The 14,316-nt window shown below is 34.5% G+C and overlaps 1 protein-coding gene across 1 annotated transcript in view; it reads left to right on the forward strand.

The window, feature by feature from the left end:
* LOC114131195 (ski oncogene) overlaps positions 1-14,156 on the forward strand; it is a 56,160-nt gene extending 42,004 nt beyond the window's left edge. The window contains exons 2-6 of the mRNA XM_027996358.2: positions 10,150-10,403; positions 10,497-10,749; positions 10,877-10,964; positions 11,081-11,259; positions 11,416-14,156. Of these exons, the coding sequence (XP_027852159.2) occupies positions 10,150-10,403; positions 10,497-10,749; positions 10,877-10,964; positions 11,081-11,259; positions 11,416-11,685 (1,044 nt within the window). The 3' untranslated portion in view covers positions 11,686-14,156. The remainder of the gene's footprint in view (positions 1-10,149; positions 10,404-10,496; positions 10,750-10,876; positions 10,965-11,080; positions 11,260-11,415) is intronic.
* Positions 14,157-14,316: the final 160 nt, after the last annotated feature.

Raw genomic sequence — 14,316 nt, forward strand, 5'->3', positions numbered from 1 at the left:
AAAATAATATTGAATAAAGCCCTAAATATTATCATTTACCTATGTAAATATTGTGATTGCGGGCGAGTTGAGTATTTAATCATTTAATCGCTCTGTTGGAATTTATGCATGAAAAATGTAAAGCGCCGGCGTCATTGCATTGCTGTATACTGCATACAAAATGATATCTGTACCTACTGACGTGTTATACTTACATGCGACTTTACTAGTGCAGTGACCGATAAACTGTGACGTTTTATTTTATTTTTTATTTTTTTAAGGGGCGTCGTAATTTTTTGCAAATGCTTTACACATTAATATCAAATTCAGCAGTAGTTTGGACCGGAAAATTACTATAGTAACGATTTCATTAGGAATCGAAAAATTTAATTTAATTAAAAGTGATTAGAAATTGAAATGAGCTTATAAATTATATAGTTGTATAGTATTATAATACTATTCCCCATCTCATCTATTGTCTGTTAAGTTTAAACTATTGAAATCCGGTGTTGTAAAAGTGCGGTTCGCTCGAAGACTTATTTTAGCAGGCTTATCTGCAGTTTGATAGATTAGAAAACGTGTGCAAAACGTTATCTTGGGTTGAAAAAAAATAAAAAAAATAAATTAACTGATACGCGTTTTGTACATTGTTCAACGTTTTGGTGTGGTCGCGGGCGGTGACATAGGGTAAAGGATAATGGAGTCGGAGGTGGGTGGACGGGGATGCTATAGCGTTGTAGTATTATAGCAGCAATGCAGCAGCATAGTAGGTATCTATATATAGTTATAAATTTCTTTAAAACGACAACGGCGACGAAGATTATACACAGAGAGTAATCAAGTAGCTATTGAGTGTGCCGCGTTCGCCCCGCGTAATTGAATTCGTTTCTGTTGGCCGATGGCGGTGGCGGACACGAAGCGGGACGGGACTAAACGAGAATCCAATTTCGGGTGGGCGTTATATTCCGCGGGCCGTCACCGCCGCCGCCGTAATATATTGCTACATCCATCCCCCCGTTTAAGGGTCCTTGTCGTGTCGCCGCCGCCGCCACCGCCGCAACCCTTTGATGAGCGGCGCGCGCGCACCGACATTAATCCGAGGGCTTTATTTATGTACCGTGCAGCTTGATCTCGTTCAAAAGTTTAATTATCACCGCGGCGTATTCACCGCAGTCGCGGACGGATGCTGATTCCCCTGCAACTGAAGCAGGTTCACGTTATCTCGTGGAGCACCTCATCTATAGATACGCTTATTGTTATTATCATTAGCGTTTGACTTTTGTGCAGTCGATGAGGGGAGGGAGTGACATTTTCGAAAATCCACCGGAAACAATTGTATATAACCTCGCTAGGACGCCCTATTCGTCCGCTGCGACATTATATATACAAAGAAACGTTTATTAGAGCCACACATGACGTACACTGCGCGTGCACTCGACCTTTTTTCCGTAAAAAAAAGAAACGAGAGAAAGAAAACAAGTATGGGGTCTTGCGCACGCGCCACTGTTACAGCAGTAGTTACACCGTGTCACCGCCGTTACCCCCGCGGTCGTTTTGACACGGAATAAAAATAAGGGTCCTCCTCAACGTTATTTTATTCAGACGGTTTTCACGCGCGCGCGGCGACGACATTCGTTTCTTTCGCGATGTAGGTACCTATATTATGTATTATTGTGCAGCGTTACAACAATATTGTATGCAAGCTAATGTAAGAGGGTATTTATTAGCATATATATTCTCAATGTTCGTCATTTATTCTTTTTATAATGTGCTATAACGACACTATAACCTCGAAAACATAATATAATACATAGGTAGTTGTTTTATTGAGAATTTACCGTCAGAAACTATCTTAAATTCATCTCCAATAATTACTTGGTTTAGTTATCGCGCTTATATATAGTATCGTTATTACATGTGGTAGGTATATATACCGGCCGTTTCGCCGCCATACGGTCGGCGGGATAAGTCGGCATATAACAAAAAGAATGTCCGAGGTATATTAGGTATACGTATTATACAATAAAAGTGTATACCTATATATAATCTGCGCCTCTAGATTATTGAAAATTAAAAAATCCTGTTCAACCGCAACCGCCTTCTATCGATTTGCTGTTATCCGATTAATGATTTTTCGCAGATACATCGCTGCGAATTTTTTGTTCCAAATCGATTGCTTCACAATTGGATTAATTTTATATAATCACCCATGTCGTAGTTGAACATTGGCAGCAGTTTTTTTTTTTGTGTGTGTGTGCTGGATTTATATTATTATTATTTATTCATTTTTTTTTTGTCTTAGCGCGTTATAGGTGCCGAAGCACTTAATACATAGATATTATATTTAGATTTTTTGCGTACCTGCTGTACGTGTTTCGTTTACCTATAAATTATGTTAAACGTAGCGCATATAAACGCGTGAAAGATTAGATATTGTTTTAACGTTTAATACTTTACATTTTTATAAATATTAAAGTAATGCAGCTTTAAAATATTGTCATAAAACACGAAAAGAAAAAAATGTATTATTACATAATATAATATATAATATACATTATACATGTTATCCTGGTTTTAATCCCTTTCCACAATTGTATATTTTTTACCAGTTATTTATCTAAAATATTAGTTAGTGTTTTATTACTTATTCTCTTAAAAATTGGTTATTTATTTTAGTCGTGTGCGTAGCTTGACACATATGTAAGTATAAATGAAAAGAAAACTAGCTGTTTTATAAATTTATAATGACGATATTGTTACGTTCCAAAGAAGATTTAAGGTTCTCTGAAATTTATTATCGGTCTGCTATAAGAAATCGCAACGATAGAAAATAAATTATATGTTAACGAGAGGTTAAAACAAGCAAACCGGTCGTCACCATTTTCTTTAAAATGTATAAACGCGCGTTACACTGTCTTTGTCTTTCTCGTTGATCTAACATAGTATTAGGTGTACGTGTATATAGTTCTGCAAAAAAAAAAAAAATTATTACATAAAAATTCAAAATAAAATTGCATCACCATGATTGTATACGACAGATCTCCGCCTGAAAGCTTACAATACACTTTTGTACGTTCCGCGTGCAACGACAAGCTACCTATTTGGTTTGACGTCTTCTTAAATTTCTAAAAAAACATTCCGTATTATTTTTTTAACTATCTACATTCCACAGATTGTCCGATCTGTTTTTAAACAAAAATAATATCTTCTTCTCCTTATTTTTTATCTCTCATTTGGGCCATTCCGTGTACACATACGTGGCAATACCTATAGGTATCATGTATGCGTCGTGTTGTTGTATTATTACGCGTTGTAATCGAATCGTATAACAGCATAATAATGGTAATAATAATAAATGCCGACGATTCGGTGGCCTTGGTAATGGGATCGTAGTCCGTGATATATACGATTAACTTACCTATATATATATATACCATGGACGCACGCGGAACGCATGGCAAACACTGCAACAGCAGTGGCGTTTGAGGCTGAGACGGCTGCAGCAACAGCAGTGGCGGCAGACAATGGTCTTAGCGCGCGCGGATATCATATATACGTATAATATATATTATATAAATGTGTGCGCGAGTATTATAACAAAAATGCTCTATCGTCGTCCGAAGAACAGCTGTCGAACAGATGCGCGACGTGATGCTGTGGCCGTCGGTATATAATACATAATATAATCGCGCCGCCGCCACTGCAACCGTCCGAGACCCGAGTGCCGTGTGCCTGTGGACCGTGATGTTGTGCACAGGCGACGGCCTCAGTCGCGGTACACGGTCTCCGGGGTTCCCGCGATATATTATTGCGCGCCGCGAAGGAGGAGACCATCCGGTGCAGGTAATGGGACCTGACGTGATAAGTGTGTGAGTGTGTGTGCAAAGAAAAAATATCACGATTCACGAGTATAATATATGTATACAGGGTGATTCATCACCCCATTTTTCCTTAATATACTAAACTTGTTAATTATTGATTCTCATTGAAATTTATAATTGGTATACTCAACGAACATATTTTTAAATTTTTGAGATTTTTTTGTATTACTTAAAAAGGCGTGATTATATAAACTTAATATATTTCTCAACTGAGAATCTTCGTTTTGTAATGAAAATTATTTATAGTATAGATACTTTTATTGAAAATGTCGATGTTTTAATTAAATTATTTTAGAAATTATAAGAAAAATTTGGAAATGTTTATTACTGTCTAAGGAAATAATATAGTATTTGCAAATTGTTTTATAAAAAGATAAATAATTACAATTTTCAAATAACTATATTATTCTTATTTTATCTTCTATAGTCTCCTGCAGGCTTAGTATTTTATGTACACAAAATTAAATTATTCAAAGACTACTCGGTTCGAATTTTGATTTTAATGCGTCGGTATTTTCAGCAAAATAATCTATCACTACCTATTAAAATGATTTATTACAACAAAAATAAAAGATTTTCGTTTGAAAACAGCGAAATTCGTTTTTTCACAAAATACGGCTTAAAAATTTGAAAAACATTTTTAACCTGTTTAAAAACGTTGAGATTTTGATTAATTGCATAATTAAAGAAACGGGGGGAGAGCGCATTCTCGGCGAATCGTCCTGTATATACCTATGGTAGAATGTAAGACGGTACGAGAGGAAAACGAAAAATAAACCGGTTTGTAACCTGTGTTATTACGCGTCCCGCAATCTGCAGGCAACAACAGCAAAGACGACAGGGAAATATATTGTTGTGTTTGTGTGCGAACGTCGTGGCCAGGATTTTAAGGGAATAAATAAAATTCAGTTCTTACGAGTGAAGACGGGATCGGCCATGTGTATTATAATATTTTATTTTATTGTGCTCAATGATTATAATAATATAACCGTTTAATATACATATATATATATCGTACGCGAGAAAGGCATAATAATAAACAACATAAAATAATCGTTGTCGTCGACGTCTTGTCGGCAAAAACCGACCGGCCACAAAAGAGTTCCGCAGAATCCTACGCCTAATACACGCACGCCGACGATATTACTATATATATAATAATATAATGAATCTATATACGCATTTAATAGTCGCATCTCATAGTATTATTATAAGTGCGTATTATAATATGATTATTCTGCGTGTCCCTCTATTGTCTTGCCAAGCGGTACAAGTTATTCAGTATAAATATTTAATATATATATAGGTATTTTTTTTTTTTTAAAAAAAAAGACTTAAAAAACACGACCGTGTTGTAATAATTGCCCTTGGATGTATGATTTTTTTTCTCTTTTATCCCGATACGTCGTATATACCCAACGGCGATAATTTAAATCGTATTACCCGTGGAAACGGAATAATAATCTTAGGTATAACTATAATCGTATAGGTTGGCTCAAATATACGATGTACAAGGTGATCCGTCGAGTGTTTGCACTAATTATTTTGAAATGAACTGTTAATTTTTTTTTTTAAGTACTATTTTTACGTAATTTGATGTGATATACAAAACAATAGTATTGAACAAAAGTAATGTTTCCAAAAATAATTGTATCGTTACAATTTTTCTACTTTTTTGAAATCAATCATATTCGCATTGTACAGTTGTTATAATTTCATAGCATAATATTTTTCAGAGTACTTCGGTAAATCAGAATCGCATTTTAAACGAGCAATTATAATTAGTCATAGTTAAACATTTAAAAAACTTGAAATATGACAGCAATAAAAAATATAAATTTTTCATAATATTTAAAATGTTTGAAATAATACGTGTAGACACTGCTGTAGATCACCTTGTACACCGTGATATAATATATTATTATCATGTTACGTCCGGCGCAAAAAACTCGTTTGCGGACGACAATGAGATAAGTATACCTATACTATATTTTTTCATGCCACATTGTGTGTTAAGTATTTAGAGACATTTTAATAATAATTCGTCGTGAACGGTTTGCTAAAAACAATATTGAAAAAAAAAACCACCAAATCCTTTGTTTCGCGAATGGCGAAAAAATACGGTGGCGTTATCGCGCGGTAAAATCTCGACGTAGCCACCGCGTGCGTCCGAGCACACGCGAGTCTGTTTGTCGTTTTTTCCACACGCATACGCCATTATAAAACTAAATGCGATCGTTGCCTAGGTGTGTATGTAAATGCACGTGTAATATCGTATAATATTGTCGGGTTACGTCTGAAATACAATTCACATATTTTGAAGACTTAGCCCCCACCCCTCCACCCAATACGAAATGTAGATATTAACATAATATATTGTATATAATTTTTAGAAAGAATGAAATCCCTCGAAAAAATTTTGCTATACGCCGCATTTCGTCTGTTCGTAGTTCATAATATATTAAATACGTATTTTTAGTCAGACACACAGTATTACTATAATATAATAATAATATTGCCTCTATATTTTATCTTATATTCTTACCGATCAGCTCATGATAACCTGGCGTGCTCGCCGTGTAATATACTACCTATATAATTATTTTATTATTATTATTATTTTTACCAACCACCCGCCCTGCCGCGTCGCAGTACCGACCCTGCTCGCGTCCCCAACCTTCGACGCACCTTACTACCCCCCAAAAACACCGTCCGACGATTGGCGGCGGCGGCGGCGTCGAATACGGCGCAATTTTCGACCGCCCGGTAACGTCGCAGGCGTCGTATACATATAACCGACCTACTGCAGCGGGCGATCACCCGCCGTATACGTGCAGCAGCATTCCGGGACCAGAGATTTGTAATTTTTTTTTTTTCGCCCCGTCCAAAGAACGGCCCCATCCATATATACGCGTTTCGTTTCGACTCGGTTTACGTGTACATAATTTATAGTATATACATTATGCGTATTATAATATACGCGCGCGTATCGTGGGTATAAAATATAGGTATTATAATATAACCCATTGACGTTTTACGGGTTACACGTTTCGGGCACAGTCCGAACGCGGATCGCTCGGTCGGCGGTGTGGTATAATATGAGCATTTTTGTTCTTTTCGAAAAACCCGTGTACGTATATATTATATTATGTCCTGCACGTCCCGCGGCGAATCCGCCCCGTCATCCCCGCGCCACACACTGCACATAATAATATATAATATATTATATTCAGCGCACTGGTACATGTGCGGTTTTATTATATTTTTCGCGCTCGTATCTCCACGCGCACGCTCTGAACACACACACACATATATAATATAATTAGGACAATAATAATATATTATTACAATATCATATTATTATATGGATATATGTGCACCGCATAAACGTAAACTTTGCGGGGCGCCGCCAGACGCGATGCGCTCCGGTTCGATCCGGCAGCTCGCCGCCGACTCCGCGTGTCCCGACGCCCCCGCGTTCTCGACGACTATATACTACCCTTTGTCTCCCACACACACACACACACATCCGACACCCCTCGGCCGTTGCAACCGCGCACCCTCGTCCGGCAGCTTCACGTCGCCGCCGCCACCACCGCTATCGCCGTCTGCGAGGGACGTCTGGACGTGACGTCATCGCCAGACGGATCAATACGCTACCCCGGGGTTCGATTTCGATCATCGTCGCATAATCATCATAATCGTATATCATTGTTATATTTAATATTCGCTCGCCATTTCCTTTACGTTTTTTAAATTATTATATATACCTACCTATAGGCTTATAATAATTTTCCACTTATATAATAGTATATAGTATATTATATCATATACTTACGCGGAGCTCGTGACAAATTTTTTCTTCATCACTTGCACATGCGACGTGCACATCGTATACCTGACTGAATAGGTAATACGTAGAGTCGTTTACCCGATCAAAATTATGATTTCTTCCGACCCGAGTGCGATGCTCGTGGTCCGCTCGTTATGGCCGCGTGTTTACGATAATCAACCTCCACCCGCCATTAACCCTTCGTCCTAGACGTTCTGCAGGTTTTCACCCGCGGAGACGAGGCGGCCCGGATGGCGACGTCGGTGGGCTTTCAAAGCCTATCGAACGCCACCGCCGCCGCCACTTCCGTTTTCTTCCCGGTTGACTTTTTATCTCGTAATATTTTATATCTATATATACTTTGGTGTGATATATTATATTTTATTTTGTGTTGATTTTTTTATTCTTTTGCATTTCGCACAATTTATTTTTATAGACACGCGCGCGTGCGCTCGCATGTGTGTGTGTGTGTGCGTGTGTGTATGTGTGCACTGTATACTTGTATAATATTATAGTTTTATTAATATGCGACATGTATTGCAATGCGTGCCACCCTCCAAACCACGCCCCTTATCGATTATATCCCTCGACGCGCCGCCAAGCCAATTTTTCTCTCTTTAGTCGAGTTTGTGGTGATGCCGCCGCCGCAACCACGCTTTACACGACGACGGAGTATTTCACCGAAATCGATTTTCTCGCTCAGACCACCGCCGCCGCAGTGTTTGACCTGTTTTCGATGAAATGTTGATGATACGAGTATACGCATAATCATATCTATAACCTCCTACCTTTAATAATATCCGATCGGAAAACAAACGGAATTTTAGTTTATTGTTCTGTATAAATCTGTTCCTACATAATATAATATTATATAGAGGCTTACGACCCTTTATTGTTGTTGTTTTAGTCCGTAACGCTAAGTGCGTTGTCACTTTGCGAAAACTGCAAATTATCGCAAAATGGACAAGATTCTCAGTTATTATTTTAAATATTTGTTCTTGTATTATGTTAATTTGTTGTACCGTTATAATTTTAAATTACGCGTTTAATAATGAATAATGGGATACAATTTAAGAACAAAAAAAGATTCAATATCTAAAATGTACCAACCTATTTTATTTCGTTACATCATTACGATATAGCAACTTAATTTGTTGTTCTGCACAGTAAAGAATTTCATTTTATTCTCAAATAATTTTAACAGTGATATATCCTCAACCTATCACCAATCGACATAAATCCAGTCCTTAACCGTATTGGTTTCACCATTACATTTTTATTTGATATCCATTCTTTGTGTATGACTTACTCGTACATTTCTTTTTTATTACATTATTATTATATTCTGCGTCGTATTTTCTATGAAAGGAGGAGGGTGCTTTGTGCTTACAACGATCGATTTAAACGCTCGCGTTGAAGTAAATATACATATACCTCAAAACCTGCAGGTTATATGTGCGTTTATATATTATATTTCTGATGTATATAATATACTATTAAATTTATGTTGTTTTGAACATTTGCCTGGAAAAGTTTTCAGTAAAGGAAAACATGATACAAACACAATAATTGTACATAACTTTTAAATAGAGATTTTAATTTTATGTATAAATGTAATTCCATTGACCCTCTTTTGTGCTTTTTGCCGTAATCGTATACGTTTTACGGTATCGAAAACGTTGAGATCGGTACATTTGAAAAGACTGCCACCATCTCATCATCGTTTTTGTTATATAATAGTACTATATAATAATGGTCCATTAACACGATTCGATTCTGATCTGACTAATTGCGCACGTGACGTGATTCGTGGTCACAGTTAGATTGAAGTAGAAATATTACAACAAGCGATAAACGCATATTTCGGTTCGAACAAAAAATACAAGAATATAATAAAATAATTGATCATAAAAAGTATGTATCGTATCTAATTAGTAATTAACCATCACCTTTGCTTCCATCTCCTCTTACGATCACGATCACGGTACGTATAGGCAAAGCAACAGCGATAACAACGAATATATATTATGAATAGGTAGGTCTCGGGATTTTGTGGGTACCGAGTTTATCCGTTTCATCCAAAAGAAATCTGACGAATTTGTATTATCATGTCAAAATCGACTTAAAAATTGAGATATTGATACGTTTTTTAATGACGTTACTCGTGTGTTACTTCGTGTGTTACTTCGCGTAACGTATATGGTATATCACGACGAGCAGCATCGTTAGCTAATGTCTATATTTACGTATTATATAAATATTAGTATAGTACGCAAAGAGTGTTATCAATTTCGACTGGTTATAAGTATCGACGCGTATAATAATCGTCAAAATGCCGTTTCTAAGCGCTGCACTTTATATAGCATCCCGTTATTAATATTTTAAGCGGCAAGAACTTGTAAAATAAAAATCATCAATACTTGCGTGATAACTAATCGGTATTTTTTTTTCTTTTAGTTGATGGAACTTGTGCCCGTTTCTTGTACGGTTCGTCCGTCCAGAGCCGAGACACCGCCGCCGTCGCTGAAGAGGACAAAGCTCGAAGACGCGCCGCCCGCGGTGCCTACGGCGGCCTACTATTCGGCGCTGGGCATGGCGCCCACGCTGCCTAACTACATGGTGGACCCATTTCACTATTTCTACGGTGCTTGGGTTCCGCCGCCTGCGGCCATGTACATGAACAATACGCATCATCTGTACAGAAACGACAGGTTAGACACATCGCCGCATTTCCATACCAGATTGGCATATTCTGTTTGTTCGTCTCACTATAATGTCAAATTGTTTTTTGTGTCTTAACGCAGTTTGATAAAGAGGGAGAGACCGCCCAGGCTAGTGGACCCACAAAAAGTCATATCGCACACGCAGTCAGAACAATTCGGCCGGAGTTTTCAGCCGAACGTCGCGTTGGCGCCTCCCACTAAACACAACGGCAATGCTAACGCCAGCAATATCCTGAACCATCATCACAACCATCACTATCAAAATTCCAACAACGTCAACAATAACAATAACAATAACAGCAGCAATAACAACAACAACACTGCCAAACCGACGGTGAGTAAACGACGTTATCACGCCGCGCGCGTAGGCAGCACATTGCACACGCTAGTCGTCTTATAGTGTTTTTCGTGTTGTCATGATAATATTATTGTAATATTAATATTCGGATGATTTCTTTCAGGTGAAGTTCAAAGACAAAGACGACGGCGAACAGGAAAACAAAGATATTATCCCGACTCAAGAGTCCGATAGGAGATACAACAGTGTCGGTGAGTAAACCTACGATTGAGCTATCCTGTAGACTTTTTGTCTATTCAGATTTGCATGTATTAATAATTTTATCAGTGATTTTTATCATAATCGTTTATTATAATCATTTTCACAGCCGCCAGTGTCATGGAACAAGTGGCCGCTGTTTTGGATGCCTTGAGCGATGCAAAGGAGACTACGCGACAACAAGTGATCGGATTGGTAGAGCGGATTGCTCTGCGGCTTGAAAAAGTCGAATCGAAAAATCAGCAACTCGTCCGAGAGAACGAAATACTTAAGAACCAATTGAACACGGTACGTGAATGTCATAAACTCATAATTCATAACGCTGCAGAACTGCTAAACATTAGTTGACCGACTTAAATATATTATTTTACTTATTAGTGCCCCTTTATGATGGGTATGTTTGAAAATTATTTGATGTTTGATTATTTTTTTGTTTCCCGACAGAAGAGGCATACGAACAAAGAAGATCCGTTAATAGTAGACGACTGTACGATGATTAAATGGGAAAACAACGGTGGTATTGATCAAGAACTTATTAAATCCAATAGTTTGCCATTAATGAACAAGAGGTGTAGTCCAGTATCAGTGATAACCTCACCACCATGTCAACCCAAAACACCTCCACCTCATAATCTGCAGTCAAATATCATGGCCACCACCACTGCTACTATCACAGCCACCTCAGTGTTGATCAAATCGGAATCCATCGACTGATTATTATAATTGCAGCCTGTTTTTTACTTATTATTAATTATTATTATTTAATTTAATATTGCTACCACCGACAATTGATCTCTCCTTAAAAAAAAAATAAATAAATAATAAAAGTAAAAAATAATATGTATAAATTATACAAGCTTTTTATAACATTTATTCAATACTACAAGTATAATATATGTACATAAATATATATAAAGTTATAACAATAATTGGCATTATTGTTATTATTTTATGTCTAACAATAATATGTTGTTGAATTTTCTTGTCTTATGTAAATAATCTGATTTTAAATATTGTTAATTTGATTTTCTTAATTTCCTGACAATTTCTTCTTAGTTTGTAAAATTTAATTTTCTTTTTTGTTATGAATTTTTAGTTTAGGATTATTTTTATTTATTTATTTGATTTTTTTTTTGTTATTCGTTTTAAATTATTTATGTTAAAAGTTGCTGTGCCAATTTTTTGTTTGTTTTTATTTTTCAATAATTATTAGAGAAAAAAATAGGAATGATATAATTTGAAAAAAAAAATAGATCATGGTTATGAAAGAGCTCAATTTAATACTTGATTTTCCAATATTTGTAGGGCGTTATTAGTTGACCTGTAAAATTTAAAAACATAATATTTTCTGTTAAGTTACATAGAAACTTTGGCAACCGATTAAAGCAGTACATTGACTCAACAACCATTTTGGAAATTTTTTGTTAAATGCTGAGGTTTCTTTTCATTTTCAACATATTGTAATTAATGGAATATTTTGATAATACGTGCTTTTTTAATACATTTAATTAAATAGTAAATGAACGAATTTGTATACATAATTTTAATATTAACTCACGAAAAAAAAAACAATATTAATTTGGAAAAAGTCAGTATTCCTAAATTTTTTTTTGCAGTGTCTAATTATTATTTATTTGCATACATATTACATATAATATCGCACCAAATATAATAATAAAAAAAGCAATCACGTATAAGATAATATTTATACATTTCCTAGTACTTTAATATACACATAAAAGTAGATAAAGTTTAATGATTTTAAGTTGACAACGTAGAATAAGTATTATGTTTTAAAATATATGTATATATTTATATATATAAAAAAAATTATAATTATGATTATAGTTTGGAAGAACAATATACCCTTTTCCCTCGGGCTAGAGAATAATTCAGTACAAATTAGTAAGTGCCTTAATTCTGCAATACTATACACTAACCTTACATAAAAAAAAAAAAAAAATTAAAAATAATAAGCATAAATAATATAATATAGTTTATGTATGTTTCGCATGCACTATAATAATTATCGGATTTTATTAGGCTTATAAAAAAAAAGAGAAAAAGAATGTTATTTTAGAAATCATGGTAGATTGATTTATTATTAAGTGAGTTTTTTTTTGTTAATGTTGGCGTGCATTGTTGTGTCATCCAAAAAATTTTTCATTATGTCTAATGTATTTCAAGTATGCAAATTAATAATAAGAATATTAGTACCTAATAGCAATGTGTATCAAATATAACATGCAGGTTGATGAAAAATATGTAATTCTATTAAATTTAACTATACCTATTATTGTTTAATTAAAAATAATATAGTATGTTACCACACAGTTTTAATATGTACCTGATGTGAAAGCCAGTAGGTAATTTATATATAAAATATATACTATTATAATGTATATTATATAGGTATACTTAAAGATTTTTCATACAATTTTTACAAACAATGAATATTAAGATCCCCTTTTTTTCTTTTATGTATTTAAGTAAATGTCGAGTCTTCCTTAAAAAAGAAAACATAAAAATGAGCAAATAACTCGAATTCTGTAATAAATTAAACATTTTCATGCTGTATCAGTTTATTTTTTATTTCTATCTTGTGCAATTTAACTAAATGATGTCGAAACACAATGATAATATATCGTAAATATATTTATTAGTTGTAATAGTTTGTTGAATATGTATATTTAATATTTACTAAAGGAGTAGAATAATATAATATACCTAATATTATAATAGTATAACACATTTTTATTCAACTTGACTGGAAATCAAAAACAACCATTGTGTTCACATAAATTTTTCTCATTATTATTTAATGTTAATTGACAAAACTGTGTAATAATATTGATTTTGAAATTTTAATGTTCTTATGTATATTTTGTTGTTGATGTACAGACTTTTTTTTTGTAACTTAGAGTTTTTCTAACTCTGATATGAAATGAAATATTTAGCTATTTCATTTTACTATCATTATTATTATTATTATTATTATTATTATTATTATTTTTTGTAATGATGTTAAGTTTTTTTAAGTAACTTATATTAGGTAGTTTTTTAACTGTGCCAAGCTTTGTTAGCACTTTTTAAGCAAAACCGAGTCATTAATTTTTTTTTTTTGTATATATTATACTGCCTGTACCAAATACATTGTATCATAATATACATGATTATATGGTGTATTGAAACGGGTTTTCTTTACATGTATTTTTTTTGTGTAATGTTATAAATTTAAAACAAAAAACAACCATTTTATTTATGGACATTTTTTTGGAAAAAAAGAAAACCAGAAAAAAAGAATCAAAATAAAAGAAAACTATATTAATAAATAAAAATTAGGAT

The sequence above is a fragment of the Aphis gossypii genome, chromosome 1, assembly GCF_020184175.1.
Source record: "Aphis gossypii isolate Hap1 chromosome 1, ASM2018417v2, whole genome shotgun sequence".
Taxonomy (NCBI): Eukaryota; Metazoa; Arthropoda; class Insecta; order Hemiptera; family Aphididae; genus Aphis; species Aphis gossypii.